General features: G+C 42.9%; 1 protein-coding gene across 1 annotated transcript in view; it reads right to left on the minus strand.

Moving 5' to 3' along the window:
• Nucleotides 1-4,092: 4,092 nt before the first annotated feature.
• The window catches only part of LOC101730497 (extensin-1-like), an 82,519-nt gene continuing 66,420 nt past the window's right edge, over nucleotides 4,093-20,191 (minus strand). The window contains exon 3 of the mRNA XM_012970608.2: nucleotides 4,093-4,114. Within this exon, the coding sequence (XP_012826062.2) occupies nucleotides 4,093-4,114 (22 nt within the window). The remainder of the gene's footprint in view (nucleotides 4,115-20,191) is intronic.

Raw genomic sequence — 20,191 nt, forward strand, 5'->3', positions numbered from 1 at the left:
TAGAGCCACACTGGGCAGACTCTTCGCCTGTGGATAAACGCAATGGCTCTGGCACAGCATGGCACTAGCCTACAGGCTTATTAGAATTCCGCAGAGCAGGACTGACAGTTCTAAAATGGAATGAAGGACCCTAGAATAGAAAGAATATACAACCTTGATCTGCCCAAACCCCACCCACCCCCCACAAGCTCTGCCCTTTCCCAATTCACAAATTGCACCTTTATTTCTCTTGCCACCCCGACCGGTGGTGTCCCTGGTCCCCTGTGATGGAGGCCCTGAGTGCAGATCTCGTCTTACTAGGAGTCATGCCGCACTGTGGTCCTGGTTTCGATTCTGAAACTGTAGTTTCACAAACCAATCGTTTTCATTGGCTGCCGGGGTCAGTGACCCCCATTTGAAACCTGCAAAGAATTAGAAGAAAAAGGCAAATAATAAAAAAAAAAACTATAAATAATGAAGACCAATTGCAAAGTTGCTAGGAATGGGACATTTTAAAACATACTAAAAGTTAATGTAAATGTGAACCACCCCTTTAAAGACCTTAGATTGTAAGCTCCACTGGGGCAGGGGCTGATGGGAATGTGATAGGGACCTTAGATTGTAAGCTCACTGGGGCAGGGACTGATGGGAATGTGATAGGGACCTTAGATTGTAAGCTCACTGGGGCAGGGACTGATGGGAATGTGATAGGGACCTTAGATTGTAAGCTCACTGGGGCAGGGACTGATGGGAATGTGATAGGGTCATTAGATTGTAAGCTCCACTGGGGCAGGGACTGATGGGAATGTGATAGGGACCTTAGATTGTAAGCTCACTGGGGCAGGGACTGATGGGAATGTGATAGGGACCTTAGACTGTAAGCTCACTGGGGCAGGGACTGATGGGAATGGGATAGGGACCTTAGATTGTAAGCTCCCTGGGGCAGGGACTGATGGGAATGTGATAGGGGCCTTAGATTGTAAGCTCCCTGGGGCAGGGTCTGATGGGAATGTGATAGGGACCTTAGATTGTAAGCTCACTGGGGCAGGGACTGATGGGAATGTGATAGGGACCTTAGATTGTAAGCTCACTGGGGCAGGGGCTTATGGGAATGGGATAGGGACCTTAGATTGTAAGCTCACTGGGACAGGGACTGATGGGAATGTGATAGGGACCTTAGATTGTAAGCTCACTGGGGCAGGGACTGATGGGAATGTGATAGGGACCTTAGATTGTAAGCTCACTGGTACAGGGACTGATGGGAATGGGATAGGGACCTTAGATTGTAAGCTCACTGGGACAGGGACTGATGGGAATGTGATAGGGACCTTAGATTGTAAGCTCACTGGGGCAGGGACTGATGGGAATGGGATAGGGACCTTAGATTGTAAGCTCACTGGGACAGGGACTGATGGGAATGTGATAGGGACCTTAGATTGTAAGCTCACTGGGACAGGGACTGATGGGAATGGGATAGGGACCTTAGATTGTAAGCTCACTGGGGCAGGGACTGATGGGAATGTGATAGGGACCTTAGATTGTAAGCTCACTGGGGCAGGGGCTGATGGGAATGTGATAGGGACCTTAGATTGTAAGCTCACTGGGGCAGGGACTGATGGGAATGGGATAGGGACCTTAGATTGTAAGCTCACTGGGGCAGGGACTGATGGGAATGAGATAGGGACCTTAGATTGTAAGCTCACTGGGGCAGGGACTGATGGGAATGGGATAGGGACCTTAGATTGTAAGCTCACTGGGGCAGGGGCTTATGGGAATGTGATAGGGACCTTAGATTGTAAGCTCACTGGGACAGGGGCTGATGGGAATGGGATAGGGACCTTAGACTGTAAGCTCACTGGGGCAGGGGCCTACATCTTGCCAAGGGAACCCCATTTTCTGCTAATACATCACTTTCATCGCCCCCCCACATTAGGATGAGGGCAGTGAGGAGGGAAGGTGGCGGCCGCTCAGTGTGAGGGGAAGGAATATGTTGCTGATAAGACGTATAAATAACATCACAGGGCAGAGAAGAGGAGATTTTTTGTTTTTTCCTGTTCTGCGGATCTGAGATGCCAGCGTTTCGCCTGCTCGGCACAATTTCCCGTGTGAAGAACAGACAGGGAAGTCAGTGGGACTGGCCCATTCCCAAACACAAAGGATAAAGCTTTATTTAGAATCAAATATAAATGTGTTTTGGTTCCATTTGTGCCGCACACTTACAGCCAACGAATGAAAAGCCATTAATTGTGGAAAATAATGGATTTAATTATCAGCTCCCGGGGGAGCGATTTGTTTCATGGGGAAAAATACAACTTCACAGCTTTTCATTGTGTGTGTGTGAAACCCAGTATTATATATATATATAATGTATATAATGATGGGTAAGTGGGAGGAGCCTGTACCATATAGTTCCTTCCCCTTATATTGATGGGTAGGAGACATATTGCTTAATGATATAATGAATATCGATATTAGCGTAGGAATTCCCCTGTACTAAGCACAATTCAGCAGGAACAGCCCCCTAAGTTTGCTCATAGCCTGTACAGAGAGATACCATAAAACTATGGCACATAGGGATTCCCCTGTACTAAGCACAATTCAGCAGGAACAGCCCCCTAAGTTTGCTCATAGCCTGTACAGAGATACCATAAAACTATGGCACATAGGGATTCCCCTGTACTAAGCACAATTCAGCAGGAACAGCCCCCTAAGTTTGCTCATAGCCTGTACAGAGAGATACCATAAAACTATGGCACATAGGGATTCCCCTGTACTAAGCACAATTCAGCAGGAACAGCCCCCTAAGTTTGCTCATAGCCTGTACAGAGAGATACCATAAAACTATGGCACATAGAGATTCCCCGGTACTAAGCACAATTCAGCAGGAACAGCCCCCTAAGTTTGCTCATAGCCTGTACAGAGAGATACCATAAAACTATGGCACATAGGGATCCCCCTGTACTAAGCACAATTCAGCAGGAACAGCCCCCTAAGTTTGCTCATAGCCTGTACAGAGAGATACCATAAAACTATGGCACATAGGGATTCCGCTGTACTAAGCACAATTCAGCAGGAACAGCCCCCTAAGTTTGCTCATAGCCTGTACAGAGAGATACCATAAAACTATGGCACATAGGGATCCCCCTGTACTAAGCACAATTCAGCAGGAACAGCCCCCTAAGTTTGCTCATAGCCTGTACAGAGAGATACCATAACACTATGGCACATAAGGATTCCCCTGTACTAAGCACAATTCAGCAGGAACAGCCCCCTAAGTTTGCTCATAGCCTGTACAGAGAGATACCATAAAACTATGGCACATAGGGATCCCCCTGTACTAAGCACAATTCAGCAGGAACAGCCCCCTAAGTTTGCTCATAGCCTGTACAGAGAGATACCATAAAACTATGGCACATAGGGATTCCCCTGTACTAAGCACAATTCAGCAGGAACAGCCCCCTAAGTTTGCTCATAGCCTGTACAGAGAGATAGCATAAAACTATGGCACATTGGGATTCCCCTGTACTAAGCACAATTCAGCAGGAACAGCCCCCTAAGTTTGCTCATAGCCTGTACAGAGAGATACCATAAAACTATGGCACATTGGGATTCCCCTGTACTAAGCACAATTCAGCAGGAACAGCCCCCTACGTTTGCTCATTTTCGCCTTTTCGCAAGTTTTTTAGCCCGTTCGCAAATTTTCCAGTGAAGCCAGACACGGCAGATTCGCTCATCGCTAGTGATTTCTCCTGGTTTCGCATAACGTGCTATAAACTTGCCTCGATGCTCTGCAATCGCTCATTTGTTTTGGCATCGAAGCCATTTCTGTTGACCTTGGAAACACCGTAGAAGAAAATGCGCCTATTCGGTACATCCCGGGGTATAAATAGACAGAATCGCTCTTCTGCGTGCAGTTTCAGCCTCGTCAGCTCTCTGTTTTCCAGATGTGATCATTATTCTTCTTTTCCGTGTTTCCAGCGTCTTTTCCCATGTCGACAAGTATTAAGGACTTTAATGTATAAGACACTAAAGCGTTCCTCAATCCATGTTTATGTATATATCATTTGTCAGGCCTTCCCCGCTCCTGTGGCTTCTACCTCTGTGTCGTCAAATCTAGAACTTGTTCTCAAGTAGCCTGGAAGATACAATGTATATATTAGTAAATATAAGGTTTTACTTGCCCTTTAATAATGCATCAGTCATCTAATTGAACTTCTAATTCCTAGTTACAGCCCAACAGAGTCTGAAATCAGCCACTGATACGACAAATGCAGGTACTGGATCCATTATCTGGAAACCCATTATCCAGTTTTGCAAAGTGCCATCTCCCTAGACTCCATTTTAATCGTATTACAGGTATCGGACCCCTTATCCGGTAACCCATTATCCAGAAAGTTCCGAATTATGGAAAGGCCATCTCCCATAGACTCCATTTTAATCAAATAATTCACATTTTTAAAAATGGTTTCCTTTTTCTCTGTAATAATAAAACAGTACCTGTACTTGATCCCAACTAAGATATAATTACCCCTTATTGGGGCAGAACAGCCCTATTGGGTTTATTTAATGGTTAAATGATTCCCTTTTCTCTGTAATAATAAAACAGTACCTGTACTTGATCCCAACTAAGATATAATTACCCCTTATTGGGGGCAGAACAGCCCTATTGGGTTTATTTCATGGTTAAATGATTCCCTTTTCTCTGTAATAATAAAACAGTACCTGTACTTGATCCCAACTAAGATATAATTACCCCTTATTGGGGCAGAACAGCCCTATTGGGTTTATTTCATGGTTAAATGATTCCCTTTTCTCTGTAATAATAAAACAGTACCTGTACTTGATCCCAACTAAGATATAATTACCCCTTATTGGGGCAGAACAGCCCTATTGGGTTTATTTAATGGTTAAATGATTCCCTTTTCTCTGTAATAATAAAACAGTACCTGTACTTGATCCCAACTAAGATATAATTACCCCTTATTGGGGCAGAACAGCCCTATTGGGTTTATTTCATGGTTAAATGATTCCCTTTTCTCTGTAATAATAAAACAGTACCTGTACTTGATCCCAACTAAGATATAATTACCCCTTATTGGAGCCAAAACAATCCTATTGGGTTTAATTACTGTTTAAATATTTTTTTCAGTAGACTTATGGTAGGAGATCTGAATTACAGAAAGACCCCTTATCCGGAAAACCCCAGGTCCCAAGCATTCTGGATAACAGGTCCCATATCTGTGTTGAATTTCCCTGAATAATCGCGGATTCGCGGAGTAAAGTAACCATGTGATCATGTGAACAGGATACAAGAATGATGTCATGAGTCGCAACTGACCAGAAACGACGCTCGCTGCACTTTGATAATGAAATATCTGTTGTGTATTATAAACTCATATCCTTCCCAATGACTTTGATTCCGTCGGAGGTCTGGTTATAACATATTGTTTCCCATCCGTTACTTCTCTAACCTGGTTTTGTTTTGTTTTTTTGCTGGAAATGCACATTTTGCCAAGAAATGCTGACGGCAGCTCGTGTCCTAAACCCGGGTTTGTAAGGATGTCGAAAGGGGAGAGATGGTTATTGTGTGATTAAAGGGGATGTTCACCTTGAAGTTAACTTTTAGTATGTTATAGAATGGTTGATTCAAAGCAGCTTTTCAATTGGTCTTCATTTTTTTATTTTATATAGTTTTTAATAGGGATGCACTAAACCCAGTTTTTCGGTTTCGGCCGAACCCCCAAATCCATCCCAAGGGATTCAAGTTGGCCAGGACCGCGGATTTGGCCGAATCCGAACCCTGCCGAAAAAGGCCAAATCCGGGCCGAATACCGAACCGAATCCTGGATTCGGTGCATCCCTAGTTTTTAAATGAATTGCCTCTTTCCAGCTTCCAAATGGGGGTCACTGACCCCAGACGCCAAAAGACTTTTACTCTGTAAGGGTTACTTTTTATTACTTACCTTTCTATTCAACCCCTCTCCTATTCATATTCCAGTCTCTCATTTAAACCACTCCCTGGTTGCTAAGGTAAGTTGGACCCTAGCAACCAGATAGCTGCTGAAACTCCAAACTGGAGAGCTGCTACATAAAAAACTAAATAACTGAAAAACCACAAACAATAAAAAATGAAGACCAATTGCAAATAGCACTCTCTACATTATACTAGAAATTTAATTGAAGAGGTGGTTCACCTTTATGCTAACTGTTAATACGTTACAGAATGGCCAATGCTAATCGACTTCTCAATTGGTCTTCATTATTTATTTTTTTGCAGTTTTTGAATTATTTGTCGCCTTCTTGTAACCCTTTCCAACTTTCAAATGGGGGTCACTGACCCCGGCAGCCAAAACCTATTGCTCTGTGAGGCTCCAGTTTTATTGTTATTGTTACTTTTTATTACTTATATTTCTATTTCGGTCCTGACTTATAAATATATCAGTCTCTCATTCAAACCGCTACCTGGTTGCTAAAGAAATTTGAAGCATAGCAACCAGATAACTGCTGATATTTCAAAAGTGTATAGATAAGGCAGTATAGGTGTGTGTGTGCCAGGTTCGCATGGAAAGGTTGAACTTGATGGACGTCAGTCTTTTTTAAACCCAACTTAACTATATATATAAATATATATATATACATATAGAAATATGTGTGTGTGTAATTATGTAACTGGAGAGCTGCTGAACAAAAAGTGAAATAGTAAAAAGAAAAAATAAAGACCAATTGCAAATTGTCTCTCTACAGGACACTCTATATGATTCTAAATGTTAACTCAAAGATGAACAACCCCTTTAAAGGAAAACTTTCCCTTGGCCAGAATTAAATTCCCTATACCCTGCTGTGAGTAGAATTACTGATGATTTGTATCATTTAGAATAATTATGGGGATGTAATTATGGGGTACAGCCAGGATCAGACTGGGCTGGGAACTGGGCACTGGGAAAAAACCTGGTGGGCCCAGACCCAATCCCTTCCAGGGCTCCCCATAGCCCCTTGGGGGGGGTGTGGGGGCCCCTGTGGTAGCAGCCCCAGTGGGCCCTGCACCCCTCAGTCCGACCCTGGGTACAGCAAATTTTCATGTACAACAGCACCTCTGTAAATATCAATGGAGCAATTCAAGGAAAGCGAGGCGTCTCCGAGTTTGCTACATTAGCAGAAAGTGAGGAGGTGGTGATGATGGCAGGGTGTGTGCTCCTTCTGTTGTAATTTCCTCTTCGGATTATCTGGAAAACATAAGGTTAATGTCATTGGTTTTATTTCTGTTTATTTACCTTTGTTGTTTGGAAAAAGAAACAAAAAAATAAAATCCCTGCAGATTTTTTCCATGGATGGAAACCCAGTGCCCGGAGCCTCCAGCGCGTAACGCACAATGTGCCCTAATCACCAGCTTCCTTTTTATCAAACCTCACAATAATACAAAGCTGACGGACAGCTGGGACGCTCCCCTGGTGCCAAACTCCTCTGCAAAAATAAATATTTATGGGCGTTCTGCTGACTTAGGGAAGAGCCGGGAAGGAGGCCTGGGCTCTGCCTGAAAGGAAAACCATTGAAAGTAAGAACTGCTGAGAACAGAAGAGAAGGGGCCCTGGTCAATCAAGGGACATGGGGCCCCCGCATGGAAAAAAAAAAGTACAATGCAAATGAGGAGTCTTCAGCCTCCTCCAGCTGATTTTAACTGCAACTCCCAGCTCCCAACTCCCAGCTCCCAACTGCCAGCTCCCAACTCCCAGCATGCTGTCTTTAAAATGTGGGACAGATGAGGGAAATGAGAGAAGAGCAGGCAGTAACCCTTCCAACACTTTCCACTGTCTCTGCCCCTATATATTAGGTACCTACCTAGTGCTACCAACCCCTATTTCTGTAGGGAAATGAGAGCAGGGCAGGCAGTAACCCTTCCAACACTTTCCCCTGTCTCTGTCCCTATATATTAGGTACCTACCTAGTGCTACCAACCCCTATTTCTGTAGGGAAATGAGAGCAGGGCAGGCAGTAACCCTTCCAACACTTTCCACTGTCTCTGCCCCTATATATTAGGTACCTACCTAGTGCTGCCAACCCCTATTTCTGTAGGGAAATGAGAGCAGAGCAGGCAGTAACCCTTCCAACACTTTCCCCTGTCTCTGCCCCTATATATTAGGTACCTACCTAGTGCTACCAACCCCTATTTCTGTAGGGAAATGAGAGCAGGGCAGGCAGTAACCCTTCCAACACTTTCCCCTGTCTCTGCCCCTATATATTAGGTACCTACCTAGTGCTACCAACCCCTATTTCTGTAGGGAAATGAGAGCAGAGCAGGCAGTAACCCTTCCAACACTTTCCCCTGTCTCTGCCCCTATATATTAGGTACCTACCTAGTGCTACCAACCCCTATTTCTGTAGGGAAATGAGAGCAGAGCAGGCAGTAACCCTTCCAACACTTTCCCCTGTCTCTGCCCCTATATATTAGGTACCTACCTAGTGCTACCAACCCCTATTTCTGTAGGGAAATGAGAGCAGGGCAGGCAGTAACCCTTCCAACACTTTCCCCTGTCTCTGCCCCTACCTAGTGCTACCAACCCCTATTTCAGTAGGGAAATGAGAGCAGGGCAGGCAGTAACCCTTCCAACACTTTCCCCTGTCTCTGCCCCTACCTAGTGCTACCAACCCCTATTTCTGTAGGGAAATGAGAGCAGGGCAGGCAGTAACCCTTCCAACACTTTCCCCTGTCTCTGCCCCTATATATTAGGTACCTACCTAGTGCTACCAACCCCTATTTCTGTAGGGAAATGAGAGCAGGGCAGGCAGTAACCCTTCCAACACTTTCCCCTGTCTCTGCCCCTATATATTAGGCACCTACCTAGTGCTACCAACCCCTATTTGTGTAGGGAAATGAGAGCAGAGCAGGCAGTAACCCTTATAACACTTTCTCCTTGTCCTTGACCATAGCTTCCACCCCATGTTGTGCCTGTGTTTCTTTCTGTCCCTGTAGAAAACTATGACCCAGTCACCCCCTACACGTGTCAGTCACAGTTGTTTAATGACAAATGACTGAGGGGAAGGAGTATCTATTAAAATCTTGGACTGGTAAATCTGAGAATCCCAGTTGATTTTTGGCATGGTTCAAAGCACTGAGATTTTTACACAACAACAGCAAAATGTTTTTCTAAGCAGCTTTCCAATATACATAATCAGAAATTTTCAGTGCCGTTACATTTATTTGTCAATGTAATTGCTGTTGAAAGTTGTATTTTGTTACCCTTTTCCTGTTCCCTGGTTCTGACCCTTGAAACAATGTAGTTGAAGTCAGTTCTGCTCCAGATCTGTGAACAAACAGCGGTGCAAAGATTATTAACATTACATTCATTATTCTTTCATTGTAAAACAATATTTTTGTTAAATTATTTTAATAGGAATGCGGCTTGGAATCACATTTTCTTTCAGAATGTAAATAAATTGGTTTTGGGTGGAGTTCCCCTGCAAAGGAGCTGCTGACCTTGTACGGCAGGTACAGGGAGGCAATTACAGGGAGTTTGATGGCGGACAAGATGAAAAAGAACCAACTTTATGGCTGTAAAGCACCGCTGCCCTGCTGTGCCCCCCCCCTCCTTTTTATTGCCTGCGGCTGATGCAGCCGCTGATAGCCCTGTACTGTACATTACATCTTGATAGATAATCAGCGCTACACTGTTTGGTGATAACGACTATGGTATCTCCGATCAGACAGAGCACAGGGTATCAGGTTTAAACTGTCATAGTCTAATAGTTACTTGCACAGGTCTAACCTACAGGCTGCACTAGTAGCTCTAGTTACCTACCTGTACCTTCAGATAACAACGAGCAGAGCTAAAGGCTACAGAGAGAGGGAAAACAAATTCCAAACCTAGCGCAATATGTCAGATTTTGGGAAAAAGATAAAGATAGATATTTGTGAGTGTCCCAGCGCTGTCAAATGTTTCTATGCTGGGACACTCAAAATATCTATCTTTATCTTTCCTTCTCACTTTCCTGCTATAGCACTTCCTGGTTACCTCACAGGCCGCTTTCCTTCTCTCTTTCTGGCAAAACCCCTTTCTGGTTACCTCACAGGACGCTTTCCTTCTCTCTTTCTGGCTATAGCACTTCCTGGTTACCTCACAGGATGCTTTCCTTCTCTCTTTCCAGCTATAACACTTCCCAGTTACCTCACGGGACGTTTCCTTCTCTCTTTCCGGCTAAAGCACTTCCTGGTTACCTCACAGGACGCTTTCCTTCTCATGTTCCTGCTATAGCACTTCCTGGTTACCTCACAGGATGCTTTCCTTCTCACTTTCCTGCTATAGCACTTCCTGGTTACCTCACAGGACGCTTTCCTTCTCTCTTTCCGGCAAAACCACTTCCTGGTTACCTCACAGGACGCTTTCCGTCTCTCTTTCCGGCTATAGCACTTCCTGGTTACCTCACAGGACGCTTTCCTTCTCTCTTTCCAGCTAAAGCACTTCCTGGTTACCTCACAGGACGCTTTCCTTCTCTCTTTCCAGCTATAGCACTTCCTGGTTACCTCACAGGATGCTTTCCTTCTCACGTTCCGGCTATAGCACTTCCTGGTTACCTCACAGGACGCTTTCCTTCTCTCTTTCCGGCTATAGCACTTCCCGGTTTCCTCACAGGCCGCTTTCCTTCTCTCTTTCCGGCAAAACCACTTCCCGGTTACCTCACAGGACGCTTTCCTTCTCTCTTTCCGGCTATAGCACTTCCTGGTTACCTCACAGGCCGCTTTCCTTCTCTGTTTCCTGCTCTAGCACTTCCTGGTTACCTCACAGGACACTCTCCTTCTCTCTATCCTACTCTAGCACTTCCTGGTTACCTCACAGGATGCTTTCCTTCTCTCTTTCCGGCTCTAGCACTTCCTGGTTACCTCACAGGACACTCTCCTTCTCTCTTTCCTGCTCTAGCACTTCCTGGTTACCTCACAGGACACTCTCCTTCTCTCTTTCCTGCTCTAGCACTTCCTGGTTACCTCACAGGATGCTCTCCTATTCTCATTTGCTATAGTAATTCCTGGTTATTCACATGATACTTTACCTCAAGCTCTTACAGTGCTGTCAACCCACCCCTCCCCCCCACCACCATTTTTTGGGGAGTTACCTAATTTTGCCTTCTTCTCCCCCCCCCGGAGAATTTGTGTTAGATCATATTGAGCTGAATGTCAGTAAATCAGCCCAACGGTCTGTAAATCAGTTTAGTAGCCTAATATTGTTGCAGGGACATTTTTCTTACCCATAATGGTTGCTATGCGTGTTATTTCTCCTGGGGGGTGGGACACCAAAATAATACAGTATAATAGATATATCTCTGGAATCTGCAAGAAAGTAAAGCTGAGAAATATATTGTGAGGCTTGTATGTACTGTAGATATCCTTGCTCTAATATTAGCTGAGAATTGGGGCAAAGTTGTGCTGCAGTGCTATGTAGTAATGGTTATCATTAGTCAAACATAGTCAAAAGGATTTAAGATACCGCTAAAGGTGAGCACTGAAGAGCTTTGTTTTGGTGGATGCAAGTAAGGAGACATTATTAAGTAACATCAGGATGCAAATCCAGGTAGAAGCTACTAAAATACATCACAAGAATAACCAATTGGGCCATTTTCATTCTTAAAAAAGAAACATGCATAAAATATATTGTAAAATATAAGGATATTATAAGTCACTAGTAAGTTCCATGACAATATAAAGGCACAAGGCCGAAGGCTAAATTCTTTTTACAGATTACGGAATTCCAAGATGAAATCTAATATCCTTATATATTATATCAGGGGGTACATTCATTTGTATAATGCACTAGTCTGAGGAGGTCATGTGACACAAATTGCATCATAAAGCACTGTTTATAAAGATATCATTTACAGGATAATTATTCCCAATTCATGTGCATTATATATATATATATATTATCAAGGATAAAGGCCTTAATGTGAACCAAAACAGTGGACACAAGTAATATATGAAATAAATAGTGATGAGCAAAACAAAAAAAAACGCAAACACGCCTATTTTGATGCGTTAATTCCCGCCATGTTCGTTATTTCCCGTCGTGCGTATATTAGCGCACGATTTTATGCACCTAACCATTACTTTCACACAGACTAATGAGATATTTAGTGCGTTTAACACTTCAAATGTGTTTGTGAATCATGCGTTAGTATTATTTCTACGCGAGAATTGACGCAATGCGAGATAAATAACACAGTGCATTTTTTTGCGTATGCGACATGTGTCTTAACGCATGCAAAATGACTTCGATGAATCGGGACTTAATTATCGCATGCTTTTTAACGCAAAAAAAGTATGCTTTAAGTTATTGACCTTTAGTGAATTGGCCCCTATATATTTATCTATCATCTATCTCTCTGTATATTTATCATCTAGCTATCATCTATCTATATATTTATCTATCATCTATCTGTCTATCTCTGTCTCTCTCTATATATATATATATATATACAGGTATCGGACCCCTTATCCGGAAACCCGTTATCCAGAAAGCTCCGAATTACGGAAAGCCTGTCTCCCATAGACTCCATTTTAATCAAATAATTCAGATTTTTAAAACTGATTTCCTTTTTCTCTGTAGAAATAAAACAGTACCTGTACTTGATCTCAACTAAGATATAATTACCCCTTATTGGGGGCAGAACAGCCCTATTGGGTTTATTTCATGGTTAAATGATTCCCTTTTCTCTGTAATAATAAAACAGTACCTGTACTTGATCCCAACTAAGATATAATTACCCCTTATTGGGGGCAGAACAGCCCTATTGGGTTTATTTCATGGTTAAATGATTCCCTTTTCTCTGTAATAATAAAACAGTACCTGTACTTGATCTCAACTAAGATATAATTACCCCTTATTGGGGGCAGAACAGCCCTATTGGGTTTATTTCATGGTTAAATGATTCCCTTTTCTCTGTAATAATAAAACAGTACCTGTACTTGATCCCAACTAAGATATAATTACCCCTTATTGGGGGCAGAACAGCCCTATTGGGTTTATTTCATGGTTAAATGATTCCCTTTTCTCTGTAATAATAAAACAGTACCTGTACTTGATCTCAACTAAGATATAATTACCCCTTATTGGGGCAGAACAGCCCTATTGGGTTTATTTCATGGTTAAATGATTCCCTTTTCTCTGTAATAATAAAACAGTACCTGTACTTGATCCCAACTAAGATATAATTACCCCTTATTGGGGCAGAACAGCCCTATTGGGTTTATTTCATGGTTAAATGAATCCCTTTTCTCTGTAATAATAAAACAGTACCTGTACTTGATCCCAACTAAGATATAATTACCCCTTATTGGGGCAGAACAGTCCTATTGGGTTTATTTCATGGTTAAATGAATCCCTTTTCTCTGTAATAATAAAACAGTACCTGTACTTGATCCCAACTAAGATATAATTACCCCTTATTGGGGGCAGAACAGTCCTATTGGGTTTATTTCATGGTTAAATGATTCCCTTTTCTCTGTAATAATAAAACAGTACCTGTACTTGATCCCAACTAAGATATAATTACCCCTTATTGGGGCAGAACAGCCCTATTGGGTTTATTTAATGGTTAAATGATTCCCTTTTCTCTGTAATAATAAAACAGTACCTGTACTTGATCCCAACTAAGATATAATTACCCCTTATTGGGGGCAGAACAGCCCTATTGGGTTTATTTAATGGTTAAATGATTCCCTTTTCTCTGTAATAATAAAACAGTACCTGTACTTGATCCCAACTAAGATATAATTACCCCTTATTGGGGGCAGAACAGCCCTATTGGGTTTATTTAATGGTTAAATGATTCCCTTTTCTCTGTAGAAATAAAACAGTACCTTGTAATTGATCCCAACTAAGATATAAATAATACTTATTGGACGCAAAACAATCCTATGGGGTTTAATTAATGTTTTATTGATTTTTTTAGTAGACTTAAGGTATTGAGATCCAAATTACGGACCCCTTATCCGGAATACCCTTGGTCCCAAGCATTCTGGATAATGGGTCCTATACCTGTATATCATCTATCTATCTGTCTACCTATCATCTATCCCCCCCTCTGTGATCCAATATTTGGACCAACCCCCCAACAAAATCATAGATATGTGGAAACTATGTCCGGCGCAGTCACTTTCCTAGAGCTCCATTGAAATCCAAGAGTGTAAAGAAGAATTTACCATAAAACCCTCCTACTTCTTTAAGATGGCCAAGCCTTACAGCCTGAGGCTGGGATTAGGGTCAGACTGGCCTGCCGTGGTATGAGCGGATCTCCCATGGACCCCAGTTTTGAAACATTCCCATTAGTCCTCTTTTACCATAAGCTTTAATAACCTCTATACCGTTTAATGCCTGCATCTGTTTGTGGGTCCTGCATGTTCTCTGATGGGCCCTATTCCCACTATAGATCATCAACTCCTTGTGATCACAAAAACAGCGAGGGTGTAAAGAAATGTAATTGAATATTGAACTCATAAGCTCATAACTGAAGCCATCATCTCACACCTTCTTTTCATCAGAAATTCCCAAAGAATAGCCTACGGATACACTTTCCCATGATCCCCCTTGTGCTGTCGTTGGCAGCGTAGTGTCGCTGCTTTGGCATATCGAAGTCTCAGCTTGTTCTAGGGTATTTATAATTCATGGGTCTGACATTTATTTCAATTTGAGGATAGAAAGTTTTAGAATATATCCAGCATAACTTTCCGGACCACCCCTCCAGCAATTTAATCGCGGTTTGAAGGCCCCATACCTCCATGTGTTTATTTAGGAATAAAGGCAGTTAAGAATAGAAAGATATCAAATTAGGTTCAGCTGTTTTCATTCTTTCACTTGACGTGAAGAGATTTTACATTGAGAGAATAAAGGCTGTGAGTATTTATTTCTGACAGGGCAAGATTAAGGGCCTAATGCACACAGAGCTTCCAGTGATAGGGGCCACTTTCCTGGACATTTACATGGCTAGAAATGAGTGAAAAAAATATATCAGGGCGATTCTTCCCCCTACATGTGCCTCAATGTTAAAGGGGATGGAAACCCTTCAAAAAATGTGCCCCCTGTTTCTTTATAGAATATTGCCAAATATTAAATTACTAATCTGTGCTTAAAGCCCCCAGTTGCAGGAACAAAGAACATGGAGTCAGATTGGCACAGATCAGCTGGGATTCTGATTGGAGGACTCTTTTGCGTTTTAATGAAGCTGCTGGTCATGGAGATTTGGGGTAACGTTGAACCAAGCAATATTGTTTTAATACAACACTGATACTCTTGATAATTTGTTAACATACAATACAATGGGTTTTTGTAGTACAGCAACATTTGGGTGTTGTTGTGTAGCTGTTTATATCACCTTTAATATATAAACCCTGTGCGAAGCTTTAACTGGCCAACAGAATTTCAGTATTATAGCAGGTCCGCATTGGTAAATGCAAGTTTCAACATTAGTTTTTCCATTCAGTGAGTGCAATTCACTAGGTGGAGTTGTGTGTATGTGCAACAAAACGGCTCCACCTTTGAGACCAGACATTGCTGCAACCCTGATATGAGTTAACTATAGTGGGGTGACTGTTACCCCAATGTTTCTATATATCTGTAACCTTGTTATGGGCTAAGGGGGCCCAGCCTGAAGGCCAGTTAGGGGGGATTTGGGGTGAGTGCTTATTTGTGCCCTGGGTACCCCTGGAACTATAGCGGGGTGACTGTTACCCCAATGTTTCTATATATCTGTAACCTTGTTATGGGCTAAGGGGGCCCAGCCTGAAGGCCAGTTAGGGGGGGATTTGGGGTGAGTGCTTATTTGTGCCCTGGGTACCCCTGGAACTATAGCGGGGTGACTGTTACCCCAATGTTTCTATATATCTGTAACCTTGTTATGGGCTAAGGGGGCCCAGCCTGAAGGCCAGTTAGGGGGGATTTGGGGTGAGTGCTTATTTGTGCCCTGGGTACCCCTGGAACTATAGCGGGGTGACTGTTACCCCAATGTTTCTATATATCTGTAACCTTGTTATGGGCTAAGGGGGCCCAGCCTGAAGGCCAGTTAGGGGGGGATTTGGGGTGAGTGCTTATTTGTGCCCTGGGTACCCCTGGAACTATAGCGGGGTGACTGTTACCCCAATGTTTCTATATATCTGTAACCTTGTTATGGGCTAAGGGGGCCCAGCCTGAAGGCCAGTTAGGGGGGATTTGGGGTGAGTGCTTATTTGTGCCCTGGGTACCCCTGGAACTATAGCGGGGTGACTGTTACCCCAATGTTTCTATATATCTGTAACCTTGTTATGGGCTAAGGGGGCCCAGCCTGAAGGCCAGTTAGGGGGGGATTTGGGGTGAGTGCTTATTTGTGCCCTGGGTACCCCTGGAACTATAGCGGGGTGCCTGTACTTTATATACTGTAAATATAAAATGGGCAGATGAGCCCTTTTGTTTCACTATGAAATAGGCAATTATATGTCTGTATATGCTAAATTACTCACACTCCGCACATCATAGAGTTCTCTCTGGGGCAGGCTAGATGCCATTAAACTCCAGTCCCCAAACAAAATCAAACAATTTTTATCCATATCAGTGGGAAATCTCAAGAATGTTGGATCTGTGGAGCATTTGGCATTTTATTGTTCTTACAGAGGGCCCTGGGGCCCGTATCAGAGTTCTGAGAAGATAAGCCTGACGGTACATGGGCTGTAGCTAAGAAATACATAACAAAGGAATATATTAGTCAGAGGGAGGGATATTGGTTTAGAATTGTATTATTTTAACATTTCTAGCAGTGTCATGCAACTCCCATCCGGACTCAATCCTCTTTGACGTATGGTGGTGCTGGGAATCAGTCTTAGGCTGTATATTTGGGCTATCACTCAAACGCTCTGCTTGCCTGGGCTACTAAGCTTTCCCTCTCTACTTAGTAGCCAACTACATTGTACTACATGCATTTAAGTTTCTTGGATAACATATATATATATATACTAAATCCCTCATGGTAGGGTCATGATTAAGGTCTATTGACAGACTTGCTACATGCAGAATATGGGATTTATAACTATATAGAGAAGGAGTAGGCAAATGAGGATTCACTGAATGATAAGAAGAATGCACCCTACCATGGGATAAGCAAGCAAATAATTATAAAGGAAATTTCCAGCACGGTCTCCCCCAAAGGTGTTTCCATTTAGAGAGAAGCAAACAAAATGGCACATAGGAGACTTTCGACTACAGGTGTCTCATAGTTGATTAAAGGGTGGGTTTACCTTTATGTTAACTTTAACTATAGAATGGCCTATTCTAAGCAGCTTTTCAATTTCTCTTCATTACTTATTTCTTATACTTTTTGATCTATTTGCCTTATTCTTCTCTTTGCAGCTTTCAAATGGGGGTCACTGACCCCGGCAGCCAAAACCCATTGCTCTCTGAGGCTCCAGTTTTATTGTCATTATTACTTTTTATACCTTTTTTTCTATTCAGGCCCTCTCCTTCTCCTATTCATTCAACCTCCCTGGTCGCTAAGGTAATTTAGACCCTAGCAACCAGATAGCTGCTAAAACGCCAAACTGCAGAGCTGCTGAACAAAAAGTGAAATAACTAAAAAACAGCAAATAATAAAAAAATGAAGACCAATTGCAATTTGTCTCAGAATATTACTCTCTACGTCATACTAAAAGTTAACTCAAAGGTGAAAAACCTTTCTAGGGGCATCACATAGAAGCTTTCTCCTACATGTGCCCCATCGGAATAGGAACAAGCAAAGGAGGACAATTTCTTCCACTTTTCTTCCCAATATTTCCCTTGACCTCCACCTGTACCACTAACGCACCCCATATATACAACATACAAGTAGTAGCCGAGGAGCAGAACATCTGGGCAATGTTTAGAAACTCACAAAATGGTATTTTGGAGCCTGAGAAGTATTTTGCACAAGCGAGCCAAAAATTATTGGCTCCGAATTATTATTGCAGCCAAACAAATCCTGTTTCTTTCAGGGAAATTTTTAAAAAGGTCCAGTTCCCCCAATATTTTGACTTCCATGGTTACAGAGAGAGCGCTCACTGACTGCTGTGAGAAAAAGGTGATTAAAAGGGCACATTTGAAGAATTTTAGCCTTTGAGAATCATTCATTTGTTTCAGCTCCACAAGGGATAAGGGGGTAGAACTGAAAGGGGCAGGAACCAACAGTGGATGTGATACAACTCTTCATGTTCATGGAGAAATGTTCATTGCAATAGTTTTCTAAAACATCAAGGCAAAACACATCTCTGCAGCTGAGTAAATCTAAAACAGTTGGTTTCTTATACAGTATATCTAGATTTGTGCTAGATACTCAGAACAGAAAGGGACACTGTGGTCTCTTTGTACTAATGAATTAAGACACTGCGAGGTAAAGTTACATAACCACAATTATCTACTGTCACCATCTTATTCTATTGTTCTAATCTTGTCCTGCTGTCTCTATTTTGCTCTACTGTTTCCATCTTGTACTACTGTCTCCATCTTGTCCTGCTGTCTCAATCTTTTCCTACTGTTTTTATCTTGCCCTACTGTCTCCATCTTGCCCTATTGTCTCCGCCTTGTCCTACTGTCTCCATCTTGCCCTACTGTCTCCATCTTGCCCTACTGTCTCCATCTTGCCCTACTGTCTCCATCTTGTCCTACTGTCTCCATCTTGCCCTACTGTCTCCATCTTGCCCTACTGTCTCCATCTTGCCCTACTGTCTCCATCTTGTCCTACTGTCTCCATCTTGCCCTACTGTCTCCATCTTGCCCTACTGTCTCCATCTTGCCCTACTGTCTCCATTCTGCCCTACTGTGTCCCTCTTGCTCTACTGTCTTCATATTGCCCTACTGTCTCCATCTTGCCCTACTGTCTCCATCTTGCCCTACTGTCACCATCTTGCGCTACCGTTTCCATCTTGCGCTACTGTTTCCATCTTGCCCTACTGACTCCATCTTGCCCTACTGTCTCCATCTTGTCCTACTGTCTCAATCTTTTCCTACTGTTTTTATCTTGCCCTACTGTCGCCATCTTGCCCTATTGTCTCCATCTTGCCCTACTGTCTCCATCTTGCCCTACTGTCTCCATCTTGCCCTACTGTCTCCATTCTGCCCTACTGTCTCCATCTTGCCCTACTGTCTCCCTCTTGCTCTACTGTCTTCATCTTGCCCTACTGTCTCCATCTTGCCCTACCGTCTCCATCATGCCCTACTGTGCCCCTCTTGCCCTACTGTGCCCCTCTTGCCCTACTGTCTCCATCTTGCCCTACTGTCTCCATCTTCCCCTACTGTATCCATCTTACCCTGCTGCCTTCATTTTGCCCTACTGACTCAAACTTTGCAGATTTACCTGCCCACAATAGATGGCAAGTTAGGCATATTGTTATTGTTATATAGAGTGAAATCCAGGTTTCCCATCAGCAGCTGAATATGATGGAACCAAGAATAACAAAGATGTAGACAAGTGTAAGCTATGAGGACGTGGGAAGAAGGAAAGATTACAGAGCGGCATTGAGCTGTATGAGCTGTAGCCCCGGCTTGCACGGCTGCCTCCCTCCTGTCCCTTTGGCCATTCAGAGGAAATGCTGAACAATCTGTTTCTGCCAAGACAGCAATTTACTCACAGCTGTGCCTTCCCGTCCTGCCGGCAGGATAGTTCCAAATATCAGGCTAAAAGTACTGCATAATAGTCACATTATTATTACTGAAACAGGTTGTATATTGGACCCTATTTTATACATTTTTTTAAATGGTCTGTAGGTATAGATAGTATTTTGTACAGCAGCTTCCAATTTAAGAACCTTTACTGCCAAAAACAAATTAATTCCTATTGGCAATTACTTTCTTGAAGTAGAAGCTTTAGGCAGCTTTTTTTTCTGATAGCTGTGGTGCATGTTGGCATCTGTTATCCAAACCCAATGGGAACTGCAGGTTATACTTTTACACTGATATAAGGTGTTACTGTCACCATCATTTCTCACTGTCCCCTTCTTACCCTATACTATTTCTTAATCTTGCCCTACTGTCTCCAACATGTTCTACTGCCTGCATCTAGGCCTGTCTCCATCTTGCCCTACTGTCTCCATCTTGTCCTACTGTCTCCATCTTGCCCTACTGTCTCCATCTTGCCCTACTGTCTCCATCTTGTCCTACAGTCTCCATCTTGTCCTACAGTCTCCATCTTGTCCTACAGTCTCCATCTTGCCCTACTGTCTCCATCTTGTCCTACA

This window comes from Xenopus tropicalis, chromosome 9 (genome assembly GCF_000004195.4).
Source record: "Xenopus tropicalis strain Nigerian chromosome 9, UCB_Xtro_10.0, whole genome shotgun sequence".
NCBI classification, from domain to species: domain Eukaryota; kingdom Metazoa; phylum Chordata; class Amphibia; order Anura; family Pipidae; genus Xenopus; species Xenopus tropicalis.